This window comes from Abrus precatorius, unplaced genomic scaffold (assembly GCF_003935025.1).
Source record: "Abrus precatorius isolate BTA unplaced genomic scaffold, Abrus_2018 Scaffold2, whole genome shotgun sequence".
Taxonomy (NCBI): Eukaryota; Viridiplantae; Streptophyta; class Magnoliopsida; order Fabales; family Fabaceae; genus Abrus; species Abrus precatorius.
In genome coordinates this window covers 10,731,782-10,756,410 of record NW_020874362.1, presented here as the reverse complement: position 1 = coordinate 10,756,410, position 24,629 = coordinate 10,731,782, and the positions used below count along the sequence as shown (strand labels likewise).

Sequence of the window (24,629 nt, the reverse complement as noted above, 5' to 3'; positions counted from 1 at the left end):
GCCTTAAAAGATTTCATGCATATCATTGTGAACTTGACTTCCTCTTTAGAAACATGAGCTATGAGAGCCTAAAACGATTAACATATGATTATGTCAAAGAGAAATTTTAAAGTTGGAGTCAATAGTAGCAGAACTAAAGTTTGATTAGAAATTATTTAGAACCTTTGTCTTAAGAACTTAAGGGTTAGAACATTGAAAACCATCTTCCAAGGAAAAACTAATAATCTTGTTTCTATGCCTACGAACAATGGTTTAGGTGTAGAAAATTTGGTATTATGATCACCAAATTTTGCCCATTGCTCCTTGGACTTTTGAAACCAAAGTAATTCCTCTTATTTTATTGTCTCAATATATTCTATTTGGAGGTTAGCTTCAAGCTTCATAATGCTAGAGTTAATTAGGATAATTCTCAAGTTGTGGTTGAATATCTTAAACCTTCATTCAACATGTCACTTCCTCTTCAAAATACTCCCAAAAATATTTTTATTGAATTCTTGGAATTTATGGCAAACTCGAATAAGATTATAAATCACCTCATGGGCATCCCTATGCCAAGCAGAATTGATAATTCCTTCAAATTTCTTATGTCGAGACCAACTTGCCATGAAACACCAAGGTCTTCCACTATAAAAAAATGCATCACTTATAGTCGGTTCATTTAGCGGCGGTTAGCAATAATGGCCACTAAAACATTTTGAAAGTAACATTTAACGTTAGTTTTAGTAACCGCCGCAAAAAATGTGGGATTTAGTAACGATTTTGCATAACCACCACAACAAATGCGGGATTTAGCGATAGTTTTTTGTAACTGTCACAAAAAATACATGGTTTAGCGTTAGTTTAAGATAACTGAATATAAGAAACATCACTCTTCTCCCTATTCTCAGTCACTCACTCAAAGCTACCATTCATCTCCACCTTAGCCTCATTGAGTTCCACCATCCTCTTTGCCACTGCCACCATCGTTACCATTGTCAAAGTGTCTTCTTTAACCGTGACAACATTGATAATCTTCTACTATCATTTTCATTTTCTCCAAAAATGACTCTTCTCCAACAACTCTACACTATAAATTATATAATATATATGTTGTGATGTTAAAAAAATAAATGGAATATGAACCCAGATAGCAAAAGAAAGAACTGAGTAGAAGATAAGAACGGAAAAAAGTGTGGAAGCCAGAAACAAAGCACTGACACGCGTAATCTGAAATTTGAATTTCAAATTTTAGCGGCAATTCAAAACTGTTACTAAATAACTGCCGCAAATTTCAAAATTTAGCGGCGGTTCAAAACTGCTATAAATTTGGCTTTGCGTCGCCAATTTTAACATCAGTTTCATAACTACCGAAAAAATATTTAGAGGCAGTTAAAACTGTCGTTAATCATTAAATTTAACTGTCACAAATGAGCGATTTTTTTGTAGTGTCCAATAATGCTCGTCTTCCACATTAAAAAAGGAAAGTAAGAGAGGAGAGTAATTAGATTTGACTTGACAAAGATTATTTATGTAAGTGTTAGGAAAAGCCAATCTCCACACTCAGTCCACTAATACCCTATCCAAGCACTTCATAATAGTAAGAGAGTTAACTATAGATCTAACCCAAGTAAATTGGTTGCCTATAGCTCCAATATCTAATAGATCATACTCATTAATCATATAAGCAAAGTTTGAAGACCTGGAATGATAAAAGTGATCACCCTGAACCTCTGAGGAAAATAAGATTTCACTATAATTCTCTATAAGCAACCAAGGAATATCAATCCACTACAAAAGAGAAGTAAGATACTCCTAGAAGTAAGCTTGTTTTCTAGGAGAAGGACTAGCATATAAAGTAGTACATATTCACTTGGTGTTGCCCTTAAAAAGGTAATAGCTTAGGAGGTAAAGTCAACCAACACCAAACTTATATTACTATGACTGGATTGAAGAACCCAAATACCACCCTCATGATCATTAGCTTCATTGATAAAACAACCTTTGCACTCAATGATGTCCAAAAGGATATTGTGGACTTGAATTGATAGTGATAGTGAGTTTCAAGTAAACACATTACTGAAGGTTTTGTAGGTAAGAACTAAATTCTTAGCATACAGCTTACCTTCAACATTCACAACACTAAAGATATTTCAAGTAATAACTTTCTTATTCACAAAGTCCATAAAAAAAGATAAGAAAAGAAAAAGTAAAAACACACATAATGCGTCTAAGAGACAACCTATGATCCCTTATCACAAGACATATTAGAATTATTAGTAAGCATTCCTTTCAAAAGGGACATCACATGACAAGTATTGCCATTTTTCATACTACAAATATCAAGAATTTAACACTCATTCCATTGGAAGTGAAATAAAAAAATAATTAAGAAATAGAGTATAATTAGAATAAAAATATTTAATATTTAGACAAGTTAAAATAATAAAATAAAAAAAAAATTCTTCTACTCATTTAAATGAATGAATAAAAAATATAAAAAAACTTAGTTATATTTAAAAATTCATAAATTTATTTATTTTTATTTTATAAAAATTAATTCCTAACCATCAATCCTTCCATCCCTCGTTTCTCACGGTAGGCAGGATGGGTGAATTTTTCTTGGTGGTGGGACCCGAAAAAATAACCCCTCTGTTCATCCGTACCCTTTTTCAAATTTAATAAAAAGTTCATTTCCTCGTCACTTTTTTTTTTTACTTCTTAAATTCAGTCCATCTAGTTTTGCTTTCCATAACTAACAAAAAAAAATTTATTATAAAAATCATTTAATTAAGTTTCAGGAATTGTGAATTATATTTTTAAATTTCAAATATGCACAAAAATATTTTTTTATCTTAATATTTTTCTTAGCAAGTGATTTTAGTATTTTTATTATGATTTTAGCATATTTAAATATGAAATAATTTCATTTACATAAAAGTGTGAAAATCCTTTTACAATCTTACAATTTTTCTTTAAGTTTAGAAAATCAAATTTTATAATATAATTTTAACATACGTCGATCATCTCACTGACCACTAAATGCATCATTTGAAAGAAATTAATAATTTGAAAAGAAAGTAAATAAAAATATTATTCAACTTTGTTAGATTAATTAAATTTTAATATAATGCACAAATATGCGTAATAAAAGAATATGAATACTCAATATTTTTTATTATATAAAATTTAAAATAAAACAAAAATATCTCACTTAAGATAAAATATATGAATCTTAAAATAATAATAATAAAAGTTTTTTATTGAGATAAGCAAGAACTTAAACAATACTCATGTTAAATTTAAAAAATAGATAATTTTTTCTATATTTTATATTAAATATATAAATAAATAATAAAATATTAAAAAACAAATATTGTTAATTTAAAATATTATAATTAATTTTAAAAAATATAAAATATTTTATAAAATTTATAGATATTATAACAAACATTTAAAAATAAAAAAAAATAACAGCAAGATAAACTTCCAAAAATTGGTACAACACAGGGGACCCACTTTAAAACCCTGGCAGCCCATGTGATATGGCCAGAAAGATGGAAAATGCGAGTACGTGTGTGTGCTGATGGCTCTATAATTGTTAAAAATAACGTGGAAAAGCAAAGTGGACCCACAAAAGCTCAAGACCGACAGCGTGTTTCCACTCAAAAGCAGTAAAGGCCCTGCCATTGCCAGCACTTGTCAATAATTCATTCATTGCGTCCATTGGTTTACCTTTCTTTTTTCTCGATCATTCCTTTATGTCTAGAGCTTTAGAGCATCACGACATGAACATAGTAAAAAATTGATATCCTCATCTTTTTAATATACTTTTCATTATTTCTTAAACAAAATTGTTCCTAAATGCAAAGTAAAATTGTTTTACTTCGTTTAATCATTGTCACCTTTACTACTTTTATCGCCCTATTTAAGACAAACTGGCTTCTATTTGCGTCTTGCTTCCATCCCCTGCTTGTTCACCCTTTCTTGAAACTTTGTTACTCTCATACATGGCTCGCTCTGTGCCTTTCGTCTCAACCATTTTTCTCTTGCTTCTGCTTCTGGTGGCCACTGGTAAATATATATATGTGGAGTTTAATTTATTATAAAACTTGTATTATTTTATTTTATGGTTATAGAAGTTTTTGTTGAAAGTGTGTCAAAACTAGGTCTAAGTGTGATATATCAACTTCTTTTGTGTTGCTTTGGCAGAGATGGGACCAGCAATGGTGGCAGAAGCAAGAACCTGTGAGTCTCAAAGCCACCGCTTCAAGGGAGCATGTTTGAGTGACACTAACTGTGGATCTGTTTGTCGAACCGAACATTTCAGTGGAGGACATTGTCGTGGGTTCCGCCGCAGATGCTTCTGCACCAAACATTGTTAAAATAAACTGACAGTGCTTTTTGGAATAGAAGATGATAGATCTATCATCTTTCTACTCATATCGTAAGCCTTATGTTTGAGAATAAGTTTACCCATTCTGCCATGGGTTTCTTTGCATGTCTCTTGTTTCATGTAATTAGATCCTATGAAATGAGTGAAAGTGAGGGAATGATGAAATCTCTGTTTTTTTTTAATTAACCATGTAACCTGTGTTTTGCTTATATGAAAAATAAAAAAAAGTAATATGGGTTCTTATAGTTTTCTTTTTTCTAGTAAATTTTATTTCTGTCATAATTTTTCATATTCTCTCCTCTTGTTTTTCTAAAAAAATTAATAGAAGGAAATGATACCTATTTTTATCTGTGAAGTAAAAGTCATCCTGAAAAGTTAGTCACTCTTATTATTAGATTTACTTTATTTTAAAAAATTATCTTTTTTTATTATTACCAGAGAGCTGGTGAAGTAATGAATACTTGCTGCTTTGAGAGCTGAGAACATGACACTAGTCTTGGCAGTGTAAATTGTGGGAAATAAAAAAAAATTAAATTATAAAGAAAAGAAAAAATAGTTTATATTTCGTTTTTTAAAAAATTTTATTTTAAAAAATTTAAAACAGTATCATCATACTTATTTTTTATTTTTTCATTTTACAAAATATGATTCCGTAATATAATTTTTAATATTAAAGAAATTGTGTATTTTACAATTTCTTACAATTAGACTAGAGTTTTTAAGTAGATGTCTATAGTTTAACTTTTCTATACCTTATTCATTAATCATTAATAGTTGTCAATATATTTAAATTTTAATTAAATTAAAAAATTGGTTAAAAATAAACTATTGTAAGATATATAAGAAGAAGAAATAAAAATGTCATAATGAATTTTTTAATTTGTTTTTTGTAATATTAACGATTGTAGAATTATTTAATATTTTATTTAGATAAAAAGAAAAGAATAGAACAATGTATTTTAATTTAATTAAATGGAAAATTCTAATTGTAAAAGATAAAATTTTATTTTTATTAAATTTACTCTTAAAATATTTATTTATTTTCATGAAACTAAAAAATAAAAATCTTGAAATTCAATTCCTTCCAAAAAAAATTAAAATATTTAAAAACAGTGGTATGAACTCTAATTTTTGGGAGGGGCTGAAGTAGGCACAAAGAACAAAGCTAGGAAAGATAATTTCATGATTTACGATTTGCCACGTTTCGAACTAATCTACCGAACCCGCTTTTACTATAACTTTGTCTCACATGACGTCATCCTATCACATCCGTGTCTGCCACCTTGCCTTTAACTTTGCTGTTTAGAGACTCGTACATACGAAAATTAAAATATTAAACTTTTAAATGATATTATTTTTTATTTTTAAATATTTTTTAACTTTTAGCACAATCTTTGATTAATTCACAAATGAAGCAAATTTATTTAACTGATGTAATTTTGTACATAATTTATTCTTTATTATAGATGAAAATATTCCTTGAAAAGTGAATATGTAATAAAATTACTCTCTTTTATATTTTGTTACATGCTTTTTTAATAATAAAATTATCTAAAAATAAAGTGTTAATTAGATTCTCTCCTGGAATATTTTTACTTTTTATTATTTTTTATCAATTTAAATATAAAACTTAAAAATAAAAATTATTATTTAACTTTTTTATTATTTAATATTCTTTTTTATTTTTGTAAATCTCTACCTTTATATTTATTAAAAAAATTATTACTTTATATAAACTTTTAAGGTTTTTATAAATATTTTTGTTTTATAAAATTTATAATATTTTAAAACAAACTATATTTAAAATTATTATATTTTTATACTTAATAATACTATTTATATATGTGATGATTTTTTAAAAATTTAATAATTTAAATGATTTTAGTTTATATATTTATTTTAAAATAAAATACATGTATAATATATGTACTAGTAACTAGTTGGCATTACATTTTATTTGTCTTTGTATTTAAAGTGGCTTTCTTATTTTTAAATATTTTAAAAAATTATTTATTAAAATAATATTATTTTAAAACTAATTTCGTTTTTTAAATTTTTTTCTCATGTTACAAGTGTAAAATAAATTTGCTTATTTATTTTTCTACATTTAAATTTTTTTAAAATTCTAATTAAGAATAAAAAGTGAAAAGCTATGCCCATTTTAGAATTGTTGCAATGTTTCTGAAATCAAAATTTTGCTCGATCCAGATATTCTAACTTGGGATAATGTGTTTAGAGTTCACAGCTTAATAATTTACATCGACAATGATTAAACTTGTCTAACATGAAACGATGGAGAGAGAAAAATTTACTAGAATGACATGCGAAAAAAATTAAAATAAAAGTTTACACCGGTAACATGTAAACTATAATTGACATGACACAAATTCTAAACGAAAAAAAAATATTATTTTAATAATTAATTTTAAATAAGACAACTAAAGTTTATAACCACTCAATTGGTTAGACTTCTGGTTCACAAGTTTTCTAATTTTTCTGCTTCTTTTTCTAATTCATATAAAAATTTGAATTGGTAGTAAATTTTAGAAGATAATATAAGCTCAATTTAGATTATTTTTGTTGGGCCTACAACAATGTACGACTCGTAAACCTTCTTAAGCATAGAAAATTATATTTTAGACCTCTAAAGACTCGCTGCAGTTTAAAGGACGGATAAAAAAAGTTAAATTTAACTCAAAATTACAAAAAATATTATCAAAATTTGTAGATCTACTTAGATATTTTTATTTTCTAGATAACTGTGAGAAAATTAGGAAATATTGTTATCCAAGATATGACCGCTTTGGCATGAGAAACTTGGGAGGAAAGAAAAAAAATGATAAAAAATACCTTGAACCAGGGTAAAACAAGATATCATGTTTATCTTTTTCTCTTTAACCAAGCTTAACTCCTTTTCTACTTCTTATCTTTATTATTATGAGGCTTTTTTTTTATATAATTAATATATTTTTAAAAATTATTTCTTTTATTATATATATTCTTATATGAGACTGATCACAAAGTGTATCACATATTTATTGGCAATACTTTTTTATTTTTTAAATCGTTGTATATTTTAGAATGATACTTGTTACTAAAATTATATGCGACAAGTATCACCTTTGGACTGGATTAATGTCTTTATTTTTTAAGTGCAACTAACACAGTAAGACTATGTTAGTGGGAGTATGTTAGATGTAACATGTAACATGAATTTTAAAATATATAATATTATAAATTTAAAATATATTTAAAATTTTAATATTATAAATTTTGAAAATATTTAAAATTATGAATTTTAAAAATATTTAAGATTATAGTCAAATAATATAAATTTAATTTTTAATTTTATGCATGCTATGTCAACCAAACTTTTTACAACTAGATTTTTTTTTTTTACTAAAACTTAATATTATAATTAAAATTAAATTTTTATTATTTCTAAATTTAATTTTAAAATTTATAATCTTATTTTTAAAATTTTTTATTTTATAACTCAATTAATTATAAATTTAATTTATATTTTTATAGAAAATATGTCATTTAAACTTATCACAACTTATTTTTTTTTACTAATAACTAATACTACAATTAAAATTAAAATTAAAATTAAAATCTTACAATTCATAATCTTATTTTTTGAATTCATGACATGTGAGATGACACATCTCACGTAGTATTGTTTTTGATATGGAGATACTAGTCTTGTGAACGAAGATAACATTCTCCTCTCAAAACTAGATATACTTGTTATATGCATGTTATGTGTTACACATGGCAAAAAAAACTGGTCTAAGATGAATATATATATATATATATACTAATCAGATAAATAATTTTTAAAAATATATTATTTAGATAAAAAAAAAAAAAAGAGCCTATTATTAGGTGGCTCTTTCTTTTTTTTATTAAACTTTCTTTCTTTTTGATTTTTTATATGCTCATGTATTGTTTTTTACGATTATTTTAAATTTTATCAAAAAAAATTTCAAGCATTAACATCTCTTCTTCTTTACTTATAATATTGTTTTGCAATCTAGTGTATTCTTTTAAAATCTTATTTTTTAAAGATTTTCTTAATTATTGATGTTTGTTTATGTGTTTTATGTTATTTAACTTTATTTTGATTAATTCTTGTTAAGTGCGTACGAAGTGATAATTTAAATTTTATATAGAATGATTTTATATATTTCTGAAATGTTAAAAAATAACTTAAAACAATGGAAATTAAAATTTTCATTTTACCTTGTTAAAGCTTAGTAAAAGTTTATATAGATTTAATGATTTTGTGTTTGAATTGATAAAAAATAAATAATTATAAATATTGTACTTTCATAAGCTAGAAAAGAGTTCCAAAATGCTGTCGAATAAAGTATTTATGAGTAGAATTTCATTAAAAAATTAGAAGATTCAAAGATATGATTTTTTAAAAATAATAAATAAAATTATTTTTAAATGAGTTTCTAATTATGATTTGATTATGAGATTAAGATTAAGAGAGTAGAATAAGGATGAAAAAGGGTTTTAAAAATTGAAATAAAATTTAGGATATGTAAGTAATGAAAAGTTAAGGGGTTTAAATTATATTAATTTAAGAAAATTCATGTAGTTCATCGTAAGTCTATGTGTAACGATGTAAAGTTTTTGGATTATAAGTAATTAAATAATTTGAATAGGGATTAATCAGTAAAGGTAAAAAAATTAGAAGAGGAAACAATTTGTAAAAATTATGGAAATCTAAGAAATTATGAAACTATAAATTTGAGTGAGAAAATATAAAGTTAGAATGTTTTATGAATTGGATTAGAAATATTGAAAGTTTTTAGAATTATAGGCCATTAAATAACACATAGGGACTAATATTATAAATTTTATAAAATTTTAAGGAATTATGGATAAATTAATTTTTGTGATTTAGAACATATTTAATAAATTTGGGACTTAGAAAATAAAATTAGAACCTTTATTTAAGTATTTAGTTAATGTAATGCATGAAAATAAAATAAATTTATTAAGTTATAATGTAACTTAATTATATAATATGATTGTTTAATTATTTTGAATTAGTTATATTTATTGATAAGATCTTAATTAAATATGAGTTATCATGGCATTCTAATTTTAATCTTTTAGCATCTTTGATATATTTTGACTTGTAAGTCAAATTTTGAGGTGATTATTTTTATTTTTTTTGTCAGAAAACTGTTTTTTAAAGTTTTAATTTGATGGGCAATTTTACAGAAAATGGATTCAAAGCTAAAAAATATATTATCGAGGCAAGTTGAATTACCACAGTTACATGCAAAAATCATTATATTATGATTTTATTGGGCCTAAGAGTCCATTATGTTTTGTATTTGTATCAATTAGAAGTTGCTTAATTAAGATTACTATAGATAGCTTAATTTCTCTCTTCTTTAGTATGCTTTGAATTATCTTGGTTATTTTTTGAAATAGGATTTTAAAAATTTAAAAATTAATTTTCATTTGTATTTTTCTTTTTCATGTTCTTTTATGTTTAATTTCTTTGTGTTTGAGGATCTAAACATGGAAGGCTTTCTTAAGGATCAATTCTCCAATTCGATTTCAATAATTGAAGTTTAAGATTTCTTCTTAATCAAATTTGAATATACATATTTTATAATATTTAAATTTCATTCACGCCTAATATATAATTAACAAGAACTTTTATTCATAATAACACTTGATTTTTCATATTAATTAAAATTAGGATTGAGAATCACATTTAAAGTTATTTTGACTTTTTATATGAGTTTGAATTAATTTCAATTAATGATAATTGCATTAGAACTAAGAAACACTTGATTTACTAATTTAAATTCAGCAAATATATGATATTATTTATAGTAATTTTTTTTCTAATTTAATTAATATTTAGTGATATTGTTTCTTGGAATGCAATATAGATTGACTTGAATAATATTGCATAATATTTTGACAAAAAACGACATCAATTAGTGAATCAAATTTTATTAATTTCATATTAAAACTTAAAAAATGATATAAGAATATTTTAAAAAATGATTGTTTATAAAATATAATTATAAATTAAGGAGAAATTTGCTATAAATTGTCACATAAAAGTTCATACGTTTAAAATATGGTATATTATTTTGTTTGTATGCACATATTTAGAGGAAGCATTACATATAAATTTAAATTTTCTTTTATTAATGAAATTTGATATTTATGTTTTTATGCTTTGAAAATATTTTTTAATTTTTTTATATTTTAATTTTTATTGATAAAGGAAAGAAAAATTTACATGTATGGGGTATAAGATAGAATAATTTATACATTACTATTATAAATTATTGCATGAATCTAAATTTTAAAAATAAAAGAAAAATATCAATTTAATCATTTATAAAAATATAAGAATATCTGTGATTGAAAAGTGTACTTTTAGTTTTCTTTTTTATTGACAAAAATGTATAAAAAAAAACTATTTATTCATTTATTTTAAAAAAAATTATATATCTAATTTTATAGTAGGCAAATGATAAGAGTAATCTACATATCACAATTTTTAATTGCTGCATGAATACTTGTTCATCTAAATTCACATTGTAGCATAAGAAATTGTGTTTAAATGCATTTATTTTCTTAAGCACAATTAACAAAGTGGTTTAAATTTAATTTCAAAATTAATATGAGAGAAAGAAATGAATTTAATGAAAAAAATTCTTACTTAAAGAAATAAACTAGTATGTCATATTCAAATTAGACTTTCTATGTAAGTATTCATGAAAAGTAAATCATCTGATAAAAAATATTGTAATATCAAACAATAAAGAGTGAGATGCAGTTTAATTGTCAAATTTAATTATTATTATTATTATTCATCACTCAACACAACAAAAGTTCATCAGCTTAGTTGACTTCTTTTCAAATGGGTAATAGTCTCACAATTATTGAAGATCAATATTTTTCAGCTTCCAATCCATTATTCCACATTATTATTTCTAAATATCATACAAAAATACAAATAAAATAAGATAAGGGAGTAGTTAGATATATTTATGTATAAGAGAATAAAGGTAAAGTGTGCTAGAGGTGTCACCACCTAGAATATCGATTTCAATTGAGAGGTATGCCATTGGCAATGGTCCTGTGCACCCAAGTTTTTCACCCATAACTAAAAGAAGAAAGAAAAGGAAGAAGGAACAAAAATCACACAAAAAATTCATTCTCATTCAGATTCACAAGTTACAACCTTAACATGAGAAAAGCTTGAACACTAATTCCCTTGATCCCTCTCTACGTGATTCTTTTATGTCCGTAAAAGAAAACTAGATTAAAGGTGCAGTGTGCGCGCGTTTGAACTAGTTTGTTAGGGGAAATGGTTGATTATTTTTAGTTTGTTTTCGTTATTTGATGTAGAGACAAGTCTTCAAAATTGCTATAATAATACATGTTATTTTATGAAAAACATACTCAACTCGTTAGAATAGGTTATATAAGATTTAAAATAGAAAGAGTACTATAATATATACATCTTTTAAGGGAGAAGAATATAATTTACTTATAATAATATATTAATTTTTATTTTATTAAAGAAAAAAATTCACTTTTTTAAAAAATACTTTTTAAGAAAAAATAAAATTGTTTGTTAGTTTAATTTTTAAAACTGCTATAAAAAATCAAAGCATCTTAAAACTATTCTTATCTTTAAAAATAAAAAATAAAAAATTATCTTAAAAATTATTTTTAAAAACTCATCTTAACAAATAAGTTTTATTTTAAAATTTTTAAAAAGAAAATATATTTTTAAAATAAAAAAACAAACAAACCCTTTGAGTTTTGATTAATCTGCTATTTATTTTTTATTTAAATAATAAAAATATTAAATCATTTATTATAAGAGATTAAGATATGCTATTCTACTTTTAAAGCTTAATTAAGTATTTGATTTCTTCATAAATTATATTTTTTGAATTTAATTTAATTTTTTTTATTTCAATTGCATCTTATTAAGTGATCAATTATATAGATGAACTCTGACTAATCACTTTCACGTATTTGTATCTGATAATTATTTTTAGCATGCAAAAAAATTCTCTGAGTTGCAATGGTTTGGGTTATTGTTTTGAAGGGTGGTTTGTTGAGTTTGTGATTTTTTTGGGAGACGTTCAGATTCACAACGGTGGAGGGAAAGTACAGGATCAAAAATTCTAGTTGAGAAATAGCATGAAGGATGGTACGTGGAGAAGTTGAAAACTGATGCGGATCTAAAAACAGAATCAGATCTACGACCTTGGATTGTTGTCACCGTTTCTGCAAAAAAGAATGATCAATTCTCATTAAAAAGAAGAAAAGAAACTAACTCCTAACTAACCTGAACAGAATACAGCTGTATAAATAACTAACTGTGGTAACTGTAACCGCTCGTCTTCTGATGAAGTTGGCGTTGGAGCATAAAAGGGAAATCATGGCTGAGAATTGACTCCAAGAAGCCATGTCAATTTCCACTTAATAGCTTGTGGGCTCCTTACGATCTCTTTCGCCATTCCCTGTCGTTGTTCTTCGATTCCCAGTTAGTTAGGATTTTGGTTTGTGCTTTCCGTGAGGGTGCATGGTTTTGCGGTGGGGACTCTATCACTTGATCGTTGCTCGTCCAACTAGGAGCGTGTGATGAAAATGACAAATGACCTGTATCAAGTAATGAAACTCAGACGATGATAAAAGACAATTTTTTAATAAATGTAAAAGAGTAAAATATTATATTCTAATGAAATATCAAAACTTAATTCAAAACATAATATTTTAAATGAATCAAATACTTAATTAAACTCTACTTTTAATCATAAATATATCAACCTTTTAAAATATTCTTTAAGTATGAATCTAAAGCATCGAAACTTTTTCTAAGAATTTATTTATATAAATATGGCTTAATTAAATGTTTATTAAATAATTTTTATATGAAAATATAATTGCATATTAAATCGTAACATTTATTAAAATAATAAAAAGAAATTTAATTTTAATTGAATGTTTAAAAATAAAATAAAAATAATTTCATAAAACTTGTCTAAATAATTCTTTAAAATAATAATCCCCGTTATTTCAACTTCCATAAAAACCTTTTAATAAATGCTCTTAAAGAGAGTATAGTTGGGTTTGACCAAAAAGGAAAAAGTGGTTGACCAAAGGAATCCTGGGTGTCTTGCAAGCAAGAGCGAAAGACACGGAGAAGGAGAGTGTGTCATGGGTGATACAATGAGAGTATTTTGATGAGAAATAATGTTAAAGGGAAACGGAAAATGCGCTGGAACTCGCAATGTCGTGGGTCTCTAACTGTGTCTCCCCTCTCTGGCTCCCTGTCTTGAAGTGAATGTAAGGGAATCCACTAGAAATAAGTAGAAGTGAAGTTTCCATTAATTGGGGATGGATTCTCCTTCCTCGCACACACAAACATCTCCACCGCTACCTCCAGGGATAGGCTCTCCCACTCCTCCTACCACTGCACCCTCACTCCCAATCCTTTTGGTTCCCAAGCCCGAACCCTTGGACGAATTATTCGCCACTCCTCAGCACTCCTCCGATCACCAACATCACTTATGCTCCGAGTTCAACCGAGTTTCCCAGTTATTCCGCGTCGCCTTTGCCAAGACCTCGCCCGGAGCCAAGGTAACTGCTCCTCCGGACCCGTTCCCGCCCACCGTTTCACAGCCCGATCCGGGCCCAGAATATGCAAACACCGGCGTTTCCTGCTCACATTCGCAGCCCATCAATGTCTCGGATCCGAACTCGCGAGCGATCGTTCCGGTTCCTCCGCAGCGGCGGGAACGGACGGTGGCGGTAGCGAGGAGTAGGCAGGGCCGGCGGAAGGAGCTGGTGAGGGTGGCGGATCTCTCGGCGAAGGAGCTGATGCATTTCCGTGAGGTGATGAGGAGAACGAGGTTGACCTACGACTCTATCCGCGTTTGGACGTTCCTGGAAGAGGAGAAGAGGGTGGCTGAGGCTGCTACGATGGCTGAGGCTGCCACGTTGGCTGCGGAATCGGACGAGGATAAGCGGCCGCGGCGGCTGCGCGGGGACCTGAGAGCGGCGGCACGAATGAAAGAACGTGGATTGTGGCTGAATCGTGATAAAAGGATCGTTGGGGCGTTACCTGGGGTTATGGTTGGGGATTTGTTTTTGTTTAGGATAGAGCTGTGTGTGGTTGGGTTGCACGGTCAGATACAGGCTGGAATTGATTATCTTCCTGGGAGCATGAGTTCTAACGGGGAACCCATAGCTACTAGTGTCATTGTTTCTGGTGGTTATGAGGATGATAAGGATGATGGTGAGGTTATACATTACACTGGTCATGGAGGGCAGGACAAGAATTCCTCTAGGCAGATTAGTGATCAGAGGTTGGAGGCAGGAAATCTTGCATTAGAGAGGAGCATGCATTATGGCATTGAAGTGCGAGTTATACGCGGGATGAAGTACGAGGGCAGTGCCTCCGCTTCTGGTAAGGTTTATGTGTATGATGGATTGTATAGGATTGTTGATTGCTGGTTTGAAGTGGGGAGATCTGGTTTTGGAGTGTATAAGTATAAGCTTTACAGGATAGTCGGACAGTCTAAGATGGGCAGTGCCGTTTTGAGGGACGCTAAGAATATTAGGAGTGGTTTGGAATTTGATCCTCTGAGTTGTCTTTGTACTGATTTGTCCAACGAGAAGGAGAGTGTTGCCGTTCGGCTGTTCAATGACATTGATGACAACAAGGACCCTCTTTCTTTTGAGTATCTTGCAACGATAAGTTTTCCCCAGTTTGTTTTTCATCAGTATGGGAAAGCTACTGGCTGTGATTGTGTAGATGGATGCGGTGACGGATGCTTCTGTGCTATAAAAAATGGGGGCGACTTTCCTTATAGTCTGCAGGGGTTTCTCCTGAGAGGGAAGCCTTTGATTTTTGAATGTGGCCCTTTTTGCAGTTGTCCTCCGCATTGTCGGAATCGTCTTACGCAGAGAGGGCTGAAAAATAAGTTGGAAGTGTTTAGGTCTCAGCTAAAGAGTTGGGGAGTTAGGTCCTTGGACCTTATTCAAGCTGGTTCCTTTATCTGCGAGTATACGGGGGTTGTTTTGACTCGGGCGCAAGCGCAAATCTTGACAATGTATGGTGACTCGTTGATATATCCTAATCGGTTCTCCGAAAGATGGGCAGAATGGGGGGATTTGTCTCCGATATACCCAGATTATGTGCGTCCATCATATCCATCAGTACCTCCCCTAGATTTTTATCTGGATGTGTCAACTATGAGGAATGTCGCGTGCTATATCAGCCATAGTTCCACTCCAAATGTCATGGTTCAGTTTGTTTTGTATGATCACAACAATTTGACGTTCCCTCACCTTATGCTATTTGCAATGGAGAACATCCCTCCGATGAGAGAGCTCAGCCTTGATTATGGTGTAGCTGATGAGTCGACAGGCAAGCTCGCTATTTGTAACTGAATGATGTTAAAAGGTTCATGCACTTCTAATATGTTGAAGCCAAGTTTTGGGCATGGTTAAGTGAGGTAAAGCCTAGTTTTATCATTCAACTTTTTGTTTGCACCATTTTCTTCCCTTTAATTGCGTCTTACTCTTGTCTGATACTCTGTGCTGTCTTCAATGTAAACTCTGTTTAGCGTATGATAATGAGTTAGTTATAGGCATAACTTATTGTGACAGTTCAAAGTCCAGGTGTACTTTGGATGATGGAAAAATATTTTACGTTAATCTGTTTTGCAAACAGATCGGTATCATGGCTGCTCTGATATATGAGCCTGTTAATGTAGTTTGTACTTGGTGTAGTAGATCTAATTTGTTTCTGGTACATGCTCTCTCCTTTTATGTCTTCGTGTATTTTTTTGTAGTTTGATTTGCAAAGGGTACTGTAATGTGTTTGATGTCTGGTTCTTCTAATCTCCCAAGTGCGTAGCAAGCTAGATTGAACATATAGCAAGCAGCTTTCAGGGTTCAATTTATGCTCAATAAGGGTTCAGGTCTCAACATGGGGGGATTGATCCTTTGCTTTCACATTTGTGTTGTCTAATTTTATTTGATTTGGGAAAACTAATCTAATTTCTCAATCAAGTTCTTTTTAGTTGAAGTGGAAAATATGAATTGATTTAGTTGGGATTTTCTGTTATTTCCTGTAATATAGGATGTCGTAGATGCTGAGAGCAACATAATGTATAATGGATGCCAGGAACCGCATAATGGATAGGTGGATGTGGTTATTATTTAAGATGCTATTTTGCTTGAGGGTGCTTTAATCCATGTTTGGCATGTGTTTTCTAATGAGTAACTAATGATTACACAAGATGTTCTTCAGTATTCCATCTTGCTGAGATGTTCAACTTAACTTATGTTTCATCATAAAAGGGACATTGATAATTTGGTAAAATGCAATAATTTATAGAGATCGAGAGTAAATTTTTCTTTTGTGGTTGGGTTCTTCATGCACACTTGTCTAAAGCTTCATCAGAATTGCAATTGGAAAGATGTTGTGCTTGTTTTATTGCAAAAAGATCCACTCTGTGCTTTTTGGCATACTTTTATCATTTATTCCTTCCCTCTAACTTTAGTTGTCAAAAAAGCTTACTAATTGTACTCAAGTGTTTATTTTTCTCCCCTGCAATAACAATTTAGTAGCCGGTCTAATGAAAACAATGAAAATCAACATCATAGGAATTTTTTTTTTCTCTCTACAACTACAACAAAAATGATGGAAGAAAAAATAAGGTAAAGGTTGTTTCTGATAGGTGTTTTCTTAAAATGTTGATATGGAAAAAAATGTTGATGGGATGACTAATGTGTTAATGCTATTATTAAATCTTAAGATCAATATATTTAAATATCTCTTTCTTAGAGAACTAAAATTTCATATAACAATAACAAAACCTTATCCCACTAGGTGAAATTGACTATATGGACTACACAACCCCACTAACTTTCTGTCTCAAAAGCCTTAGATCATGTTTCACTTGCACACTTTTTCCTTGTCTCGTTTTTGCATTTTGATAAATAACCCAAAATTTTGCATTATTGCACCCATGTAAAGTTTTAAAACACATTCTTTTGTCTCTAATATTTTCTTGCTCACTTTCTTTACACCATCAAGATTCCTTATCTTTTGTCCCAAAACCTCTAGATTCACACAAAATTGCCTTAGCACCCCTTCTAACCTTCAAAGATAGCTCATCTCAAATGAAGTTAGCACTACTTTGTATTTAGCTATTGCCTTCTTCTTATAGTGTTTCCCAAAATTCAATTGTCTATCTTTGAGTTGACACCACTTGATTCTTGAATAAGCTTGTTGAGTTCTCTGTTTACAAATCATAAAATGAACATCAAGGACTAAAGACCGTATGTTACATAGTAAGGCTCTCTCTTGAATTACTTTGCAATCCTGAAAAATTCTTTTATCTTGGTTCCTTACCAAAAAGAAATTAATTTGTTACCTTGAGAGATAAGATGTTTCTCATGTTTCTTAAAACAAGTATTCATAATCTTGAAATCGTATGCCCTTGGGAAATCAAGTATAACTTGTCTGAAATTAATTTATGTCCTTGAGTGATAAGATGTTCCTCCTTTTGTTTTGTGGAATGCCTTAAACCTATCCTTCTAAATCTTTCTAAAACTTTTCAAATAGGTCATCTGTCATCATGAAAACAATTATATGTAAACTAATACACGACTAGAAATTATATATTATAAATAGATAGATTAGGGACATTTTTCTAATATTTAAAAAGGGAGAGGGAAATCTCAAACTTTGCCCCTACGACCGGCCCCAAAATGACATTGTTTTGAGGGCAAAAATGGGTTTTAGAAAAATCATGCTCTAGCACAGGTACAATTACTAGTACTCTTTGGCTCAGCTTTAGAGTCTGGTGCTCATTGGAGTTACTGAAGCTAAGGCAAAGAACCGTTGGTTGTTTGTTTTATGAGTTGTTGCACTATTTTCCCTTTTGTTTTGATTCAATGTTCTTGATATTTTATCTGGCAGCGCTGAGCATAGTCATATGTACTTAACTATATGGTTTTCATGTTCATTTGCAGACTTAACCGTGATTTTCTGATGGTTTCAACCTCACCAAATTTCTTGGAATCGTGGAAGTGCTTGCTATATGAACTTTTTGTGATGATGTCCGAAATCACTTAATAGTTGCTATCCTGGCTCTGTCTAGCTCTTGTTGGCTACTGGCATGTGCGCTATATTTGCTGTGTGGTGATGAAGATTAGGAATTGGAGTTCCATGTGTGCTTAATCTTGAACACTTCTGTTATTATTCTCTAATTTCTGATGTCATTTGTTTGGCTGCTCTTAGGCAAAGCATTTGCAAGGCTTATCACCACCTTTTTGAAGCAAATAGCTTGGGTTTTTCTTTTGTCACTGTATATAATGTAAGTGGAAAGATTGTACAGGATGATGTTAGTGGTTGGTAATGATGGATAGAATGCAGCATTTCAATGGGTTTAGTAGCACATGCATGATGCATGGGTATCCAGACCTCATGCTATCCAGATTCATGTGTCAGTAGGTTATTAGCCAACCAAATTTTCTGTAGATATCTTGCTATGATATATTAGCATTTTGTATAACACTGACCTGTCAGTTGTATTGACTTAGATGATGTGAGAATCCCTTCTTCATGTATGTCTTAGGGTTTATTAGCTTGAAGTGAGTTCAAACTTTAAACTCGACGGCTAGTGGTTTTGAATATTTTGTTCAGTCTTATTAGTCACATAAGCGAGGATGCCTTAACTGAAATTAACTTTCATAGTCAACTGCAACAATTGAACTTTACAAAAGTAATTAATTATGCATTTAAATGATTGAGAATTGATCTAGCTTATAAATGAAAGGATTTGTACATGAAGTAAAAACAATAATTTATTTGATTTTAAAGTACTTAAAATTTTAGCTGAGCATATGTAAAATTTGTGTACTTTAAACAGTGATGTGTATTTAATTTAGTTTTGTTTTAATTATTATCCTTATTAATTGAAGTATTGTACTTATCTCTTCCGACCTATCAACAAATAAATATTTAATTCCTTTATTTAATTTTTGTTTGGCAAGGATAGAAATTAATTATTTGCATATAAATTTAATTGCATTTCTACATTGAGTTCCAAACATAGGTTTTAAACTTAAATCAAATAAAATTAATATAAAAGTTTCAAGCTGAACCCAGAATGGAATGAATTTGACCACATATCTTGATTTACACTCATCAAGAATTTTTGTTTGCTGCAGTTATTTTAAGCTCGTTGAGGTCGTATACTGAATTTGTTTTTAATGTTTATATAATTAAAATGAGAAAAGCATTTAATAATATAAAAAGTAAAATTACGTCTAATTTTTTGATCCGTTAACAAATCTAATAAAAAATCATAAAGAGTTGAGACAATTCATTCCAATATTTAATTTGTACTAATCTAAGGTTGGAGGAATTATTGTCCTAATATAATTTTGTGAATACGAAATTTGAATGTGCACAGCGCAATGGCTAGTAGCTTCTATCATATTTCTTCAGCGTTTCATCGTTTCCTTTCAATAAATACAGTGTTACCACCAGGCATGACGATTTATCTGCAGAACGTCCCTATATACTCGCTCATTAGTTTCAGCATGGAAACAAGTCTAAAGATACTTTGCTTTCCGAAAGTATCAAGAGAAACATGAATCAACAGATCATAGATCAATTATGAGTTATGGTACCATTAGTGAGGAAATAAAAAAGACTTACGTAATTTATATAATATTTTGGTAATATTATTTTTTATCTGTATTTTTTCTCATATATCTATCTCTCCTTGTATAAATTTTTGTTCAAAATTGTACAATTCATTATGCATTGCAAGGCTAAAAGCATTAGAATAATTACTAATATTTTAAGTTGTATACTTTAAATTGACGTGATTAAAGATTGTGATGACAGTTCAGGTTCTCGGTTTTAAAAAAGTACTATGAACTCATCGACCACCATAAAAGAATAATTTTGGAATAATTGAAATATTTACAATATATTATTTGTACAATTATTTGTTATTAAGTAAAATTTGTTTAATATTTATTAAATAATGTTGATTTCACTATGCCCGATTTTTCAATTGGGTGGGTTACACTTCAACTCTCAGTTATAATAACAAAATATATATGTATTACTAATGCTAAGGAATCCAAACCCTTGAAATATATAATTGTGCAATAAACTTATTAATTAGTCTTAAATTGTCATGTTACTCTTTTGACGGACGTGTGAGAAATATTAAGTATTGTTGATAATTCACATTAAATGACATGTGAAATGCCATTTTAGGGAGGAAAATGATATGGTTACAATCTCAAAAGACTAATTTCATTATTTTTCATCACCATCGTTGCTGCTGTCTCTAATGTTTCTTTCCCTCTTTTTCCTACTTACAATGTTCCCTTTCGCCATTGCCACCAAGCTTGCCATGTGACTTTCCTTGTCACTTTTACGATTGTAAAGAATATTTCTTCTGTCTCTCTCACTTCTTCGGCTTGAAGCAACTCCATTTGAGGTTCTACCCTCGCACTTTCACTCTATCCCACTGGTGTCACTTGTGTACTACCCACCATTCACTGCATCATCAACATCAAATTCGGCAATAAAGAAGAAACCGTACCTTATTCCCCAACAAACCAACAATTTCCAGCGACAAACTTTATGGGGAAGAATCCCTAGTAGCAATAATAAGTTTCGTGACATAGTTTGAATGTGTAGATCTAGACTATGATGTTTGTGATGACTCGTTAAGTGGTGTAGACCTAAGTTTTAATGTTAGCAAAGGTTGCGATGGCAAGTTTGTAGCTAGCAACATCAAAGGTGGAGAGGGAAAGGGACATTAGAGATGACAACAATAGTGATGACAAAAACCGATTTAGTTCCTAAGATGACATCACACATGTCACTTAATATGACATGTGAGAGAAACGTAATATTTTTTACACATCAATTAAATTTAAGGACCTAATTTTAGATAGACTGCAATATGAAGAATTAATAGTAGAATTAAAAAAAAGTAAGAGACTAATATATCTGACAGGAACTACTTTATGAGTTTAGTGTATATTTGTACATTCCACACTCTGAAAATCCATCAAAACAATGTGAGAAAAAAGGAAAAAAGATCATAGCAGACTACTACTAAACGCAATCAACCAAAGATTGAAAATGAGGGTATATCTTCTAACAATCCTTTTCATTTTAAAAAGCACACTCCAATTTTTTTATATATTTTATTCACTTTACCAAACTAAAATAATAACAATGAAAGCGATAAACAATTGTCGAGTTACTACTAAAATAATTAAGTTTTTCTAAAAATTTTGCAGTATAAAGTTTAAACTAAATTAATTCATAGAGACGTATATTCAGTTAAATTTAATTATATATTTTTTAATAATATGAGTAATAATTTAAATGTTTGTAAATTTTGAACTAATTAAATTAAAATTAATACGTAATTAACTTGTTGAATTTGGTAATTGAATAATTGAATTAAAATTACTTTTCATATTAGTGTCATTTTTCCTATCATCAAGAATATTCATATTATAATTGAAATCATCATCATTCGTTGAATTAATCTCTCTAACACCTAAACCGTTAATAAAAAGTAGAATTAAAATTGTAAAATAAAATAATAAAGTAATTATAAAATAAATAAACAAAACTATAAGTTATTGACTTGCACTCCAATATTTTTCCATAGCATAAGTTAAATTACTTTGAACAATTATTACAAAACTATGAAGTAAATCACTATCAACATATAGTTCAAGAATTTTCATTGACGATTATTCTTCAAAAACATTTATTATGCATTGAATATTTTCATTATTATATATTTGAAAATCATTATACTTTCTTTCGTCATAAGATATCATAAATCTACTTGTCAATCTTGAAATGATTTATAGGATAGTCAAAGGGAACATTATACTTTATTGTCATTTCTATAGTAAAAAATCTCCTGATTCACTGTTATAATCTACAATAAATTTACAATAACAGATACGTTGTCATTCTCTAAATACATAGTTTAACCTACTATTTACTAGTTGTTTCAATAGTTTAACAGGTCTCTGGGGAGGGGTCATCTTGCTTTCTTGAAATATTTAGCAAGAGTGAGTGTCTTTCTCACCACCAAACATGATCAAATCAATAATTCTAAAGCACACATAAATAAGAAACACACCAACCAATTAAAAATGATAATTACATAAACAGTCATTTCACATGCATACAATACTTATCAATATTACAATTGCATTTTAATAATGTTTTTAGTATTCTTGGATCCTTATCACAATCATTCATTATCCCTAGGATCCCTTGAGGTATTCCTTATGTATAGATAATCACTGGTTAGTCAAGTAGTAACACAGATACAACATGTGCCAACATGATCTTTTTTACCAAAAGCATGATCTTCAGGTTAGGAAATGGTATGAGGCTTGTGATGCTTTCATGAATTATGCGCAATCAAAGAAAAACATTTACCATCCTCATTTCCTCCAAATTTTTAAAATCGTCACCATCTTTTACTTCTAAGTATATCTTTGTAACTATCCATACGATTCTTTTCACCTTTCATTTCTCATTATAACTTCACTTTTTTCATTTCTCATCATGACATAGATTTATCACTTGCATACTAACTCAATGTTCATCTTTTTTTTTATTATTATATTCACGTCTACTTTTCTTATAAAAACATCAATCAACTATGTCGAAGGTTGGATACCTCTGGACTTAATCCAAATCATTTATTCTTAACACAACATATACTTCACATCATTCATAAACAAAGAAAACACAACTCATCAAATTAAGTAAATGGTCAACAAACTCATTTAAACATATCTTTTTTTAAACCATATAATCATATAATCATACATAAAGAAGGTGTCAACCATCCCAGCACCTCCTAGAAAAACAAATTCAAGGTCTTCGGTCTCGTCTCCTCAACAAGGTTTAATGGATATAGGGTGGGGATCGGAAGGTTCCTATAATGCAATATCAACATGGTCAACAAAAGATTGAAGAATCTTGTTTCTTTTAAAACGAGAGAAGTAGGCGGCTACTTCACTGTGTACCCACTCGTATCCAGGAATTGTACAGGGGGGAAATACGGGTCTTTCCCTAGAGGGGCTCATACTCGGTAGTGGTTTAGAAGAGTCGGAATCAGTGGATTCAGACGACTCGGCTTCGTCATTGCATTCCCTATAGCAAATCTCTACCTCTTCCCCACTCGGTCTTGAAGCAAAATTCACCCCCCTTCGGTTCTCTCGGCATTTTGAATATTGACACTAGTCAGCCTAGAGGAGTCCGACAGCGAGTCCTCCCATTCCAAGGATTCGGCCATGATAAAATAAGGAAGGTAGAGAAAAAACTAAACGTACCTCACAGGTAGTCGGTTTGGAAGAAAAGAGAAAATTTGCACACCCTTCGGTTTGGAGCAGTAGTATATACTTCTCGGTTTAGAGACAAAGTGGAGAACAAAAGACCTGGACCACCATGTATTTATAGGGCCTTGGGCCCTCGGACATATGAAGAGACACCTCTCTTCCAAACCAACAAATCTCTTCAAGATTGGATGGTTAAGATTGAACACCGTTTCGTTTCGCGCACACAGATCAAGGAAACCCTAAAAACCCTGAAGATTCTAGAATAATCTTTTTTATTACTTATTATTTACCCTTTACTTCAATATTTCCTATAATGATTTTCTGAAGAACCGAGTACTCCTTTAAAGTACGTCAGCTCGGTATTTTTCCTTCAAGATTGGATGGTTAAGGATTTCATATCTTAAGCCGAATACCCCCTTGGTATCCTTACACTTCCAACAATCTGGCTTCCCCCTTATCTCTGTGTTTTATGATACTTTATATTTACAGCCCTTACTTCGTACCTCTTCGGGCTTGGGGGGCTAGTGTACTGGATAAGGAATAACTCGGTCCTACTTGTAGGAAAAGGAAATCGAGTACCTATTCGGCCTAAGTGACCAGATACCTTTTGTTAGGATTAAAAAGTAATTAAACCAATTAAAGTAATAATCAAGATATTATTTATTTTAATCAAAGGGCCAAAGATCAAGACTGACTTAGCAGGCTCATTAGCCTATTACAGTGCCTATATAAAGAAGGTAAAAGTATAAGTAAAAGGTTAACTTTCATTATTAAATACCATTTATTACGCAGACCCGAATCTTGACTT

At 29.6% G+C, this 24,629-nt stretch overlaps 2 protein-coding genes across 2 annotated transcripts; both read left to right on the top strand.

Moving 5' to 3' along the window:
- Window positions 1-3,889: 3,889 nt before the first annotated feature.
- Window positions 3,890-4,496, top strand: LOC113858759 (defensin Ec-AMP-D2-like). Its single transcript, XM_027491507.1, has 2 exons — window positions 3,890-4,050; window positions 4,189-4,496. Exons 1-2 carry the CDS (start codon window positions 3,987-3,989, stop codon window positions 4,359-4,361), a joined length of 237 nt encoding a protein of 78 aa, XP_027347308.1. The 5' UTR covers window positions 3,890-3,986; the 3' UTR covers window positions 4,362-4,496.
- A 9,010-nt stretch (window positions 4,497-13,506) lies between these two features.
- Window positions 13,507-19,093, top strand: LOC113857808 (histone-lysine N-methyltransferase family member SUVH9-like). Its single transcript, XM_027490017.1, has 2 exons — window positions 13,507-15,906; window positions 18,437-19,093. The coding sequence occupies exon 1, from the start codon at window positions 13,784-13,786 to the stop codon at window positions 15,839-15,841; it is 2,058 nt and encodes a 685-aa protein (XP_027345818.1). The 5' UTR covers window positions 13,507-13,783; the 3' UTR covers window positions 15,842-15,906; window positions 18,437-19,093.
- Window positions 19,094-24,629: the final 5,536 nt, after the last annotated feature.

Coding starts and splice junctions, on each gene's coding strand:
- LOC113858759 (XM_027491507.1), top strand. CDS start 3,987: ATGGCTCGCTCTGTGCCTTTCGTCTCAACCATTTTTCTCTTGCTTCTG. Junction 4,051..4,188: donor TCTGCTTCTGGTGGCCACTG/GTAAATATATAT, acceptor TTGCTTTGGCAG/AGATGGGACCAGCAATGGTG.
- LOC113857808 (XM_027490017.1), top strand. CDS start 13,784: ATGGATTCTCCTTCCTCGCACACACAAACATCTCCACCGCTACCTCCA.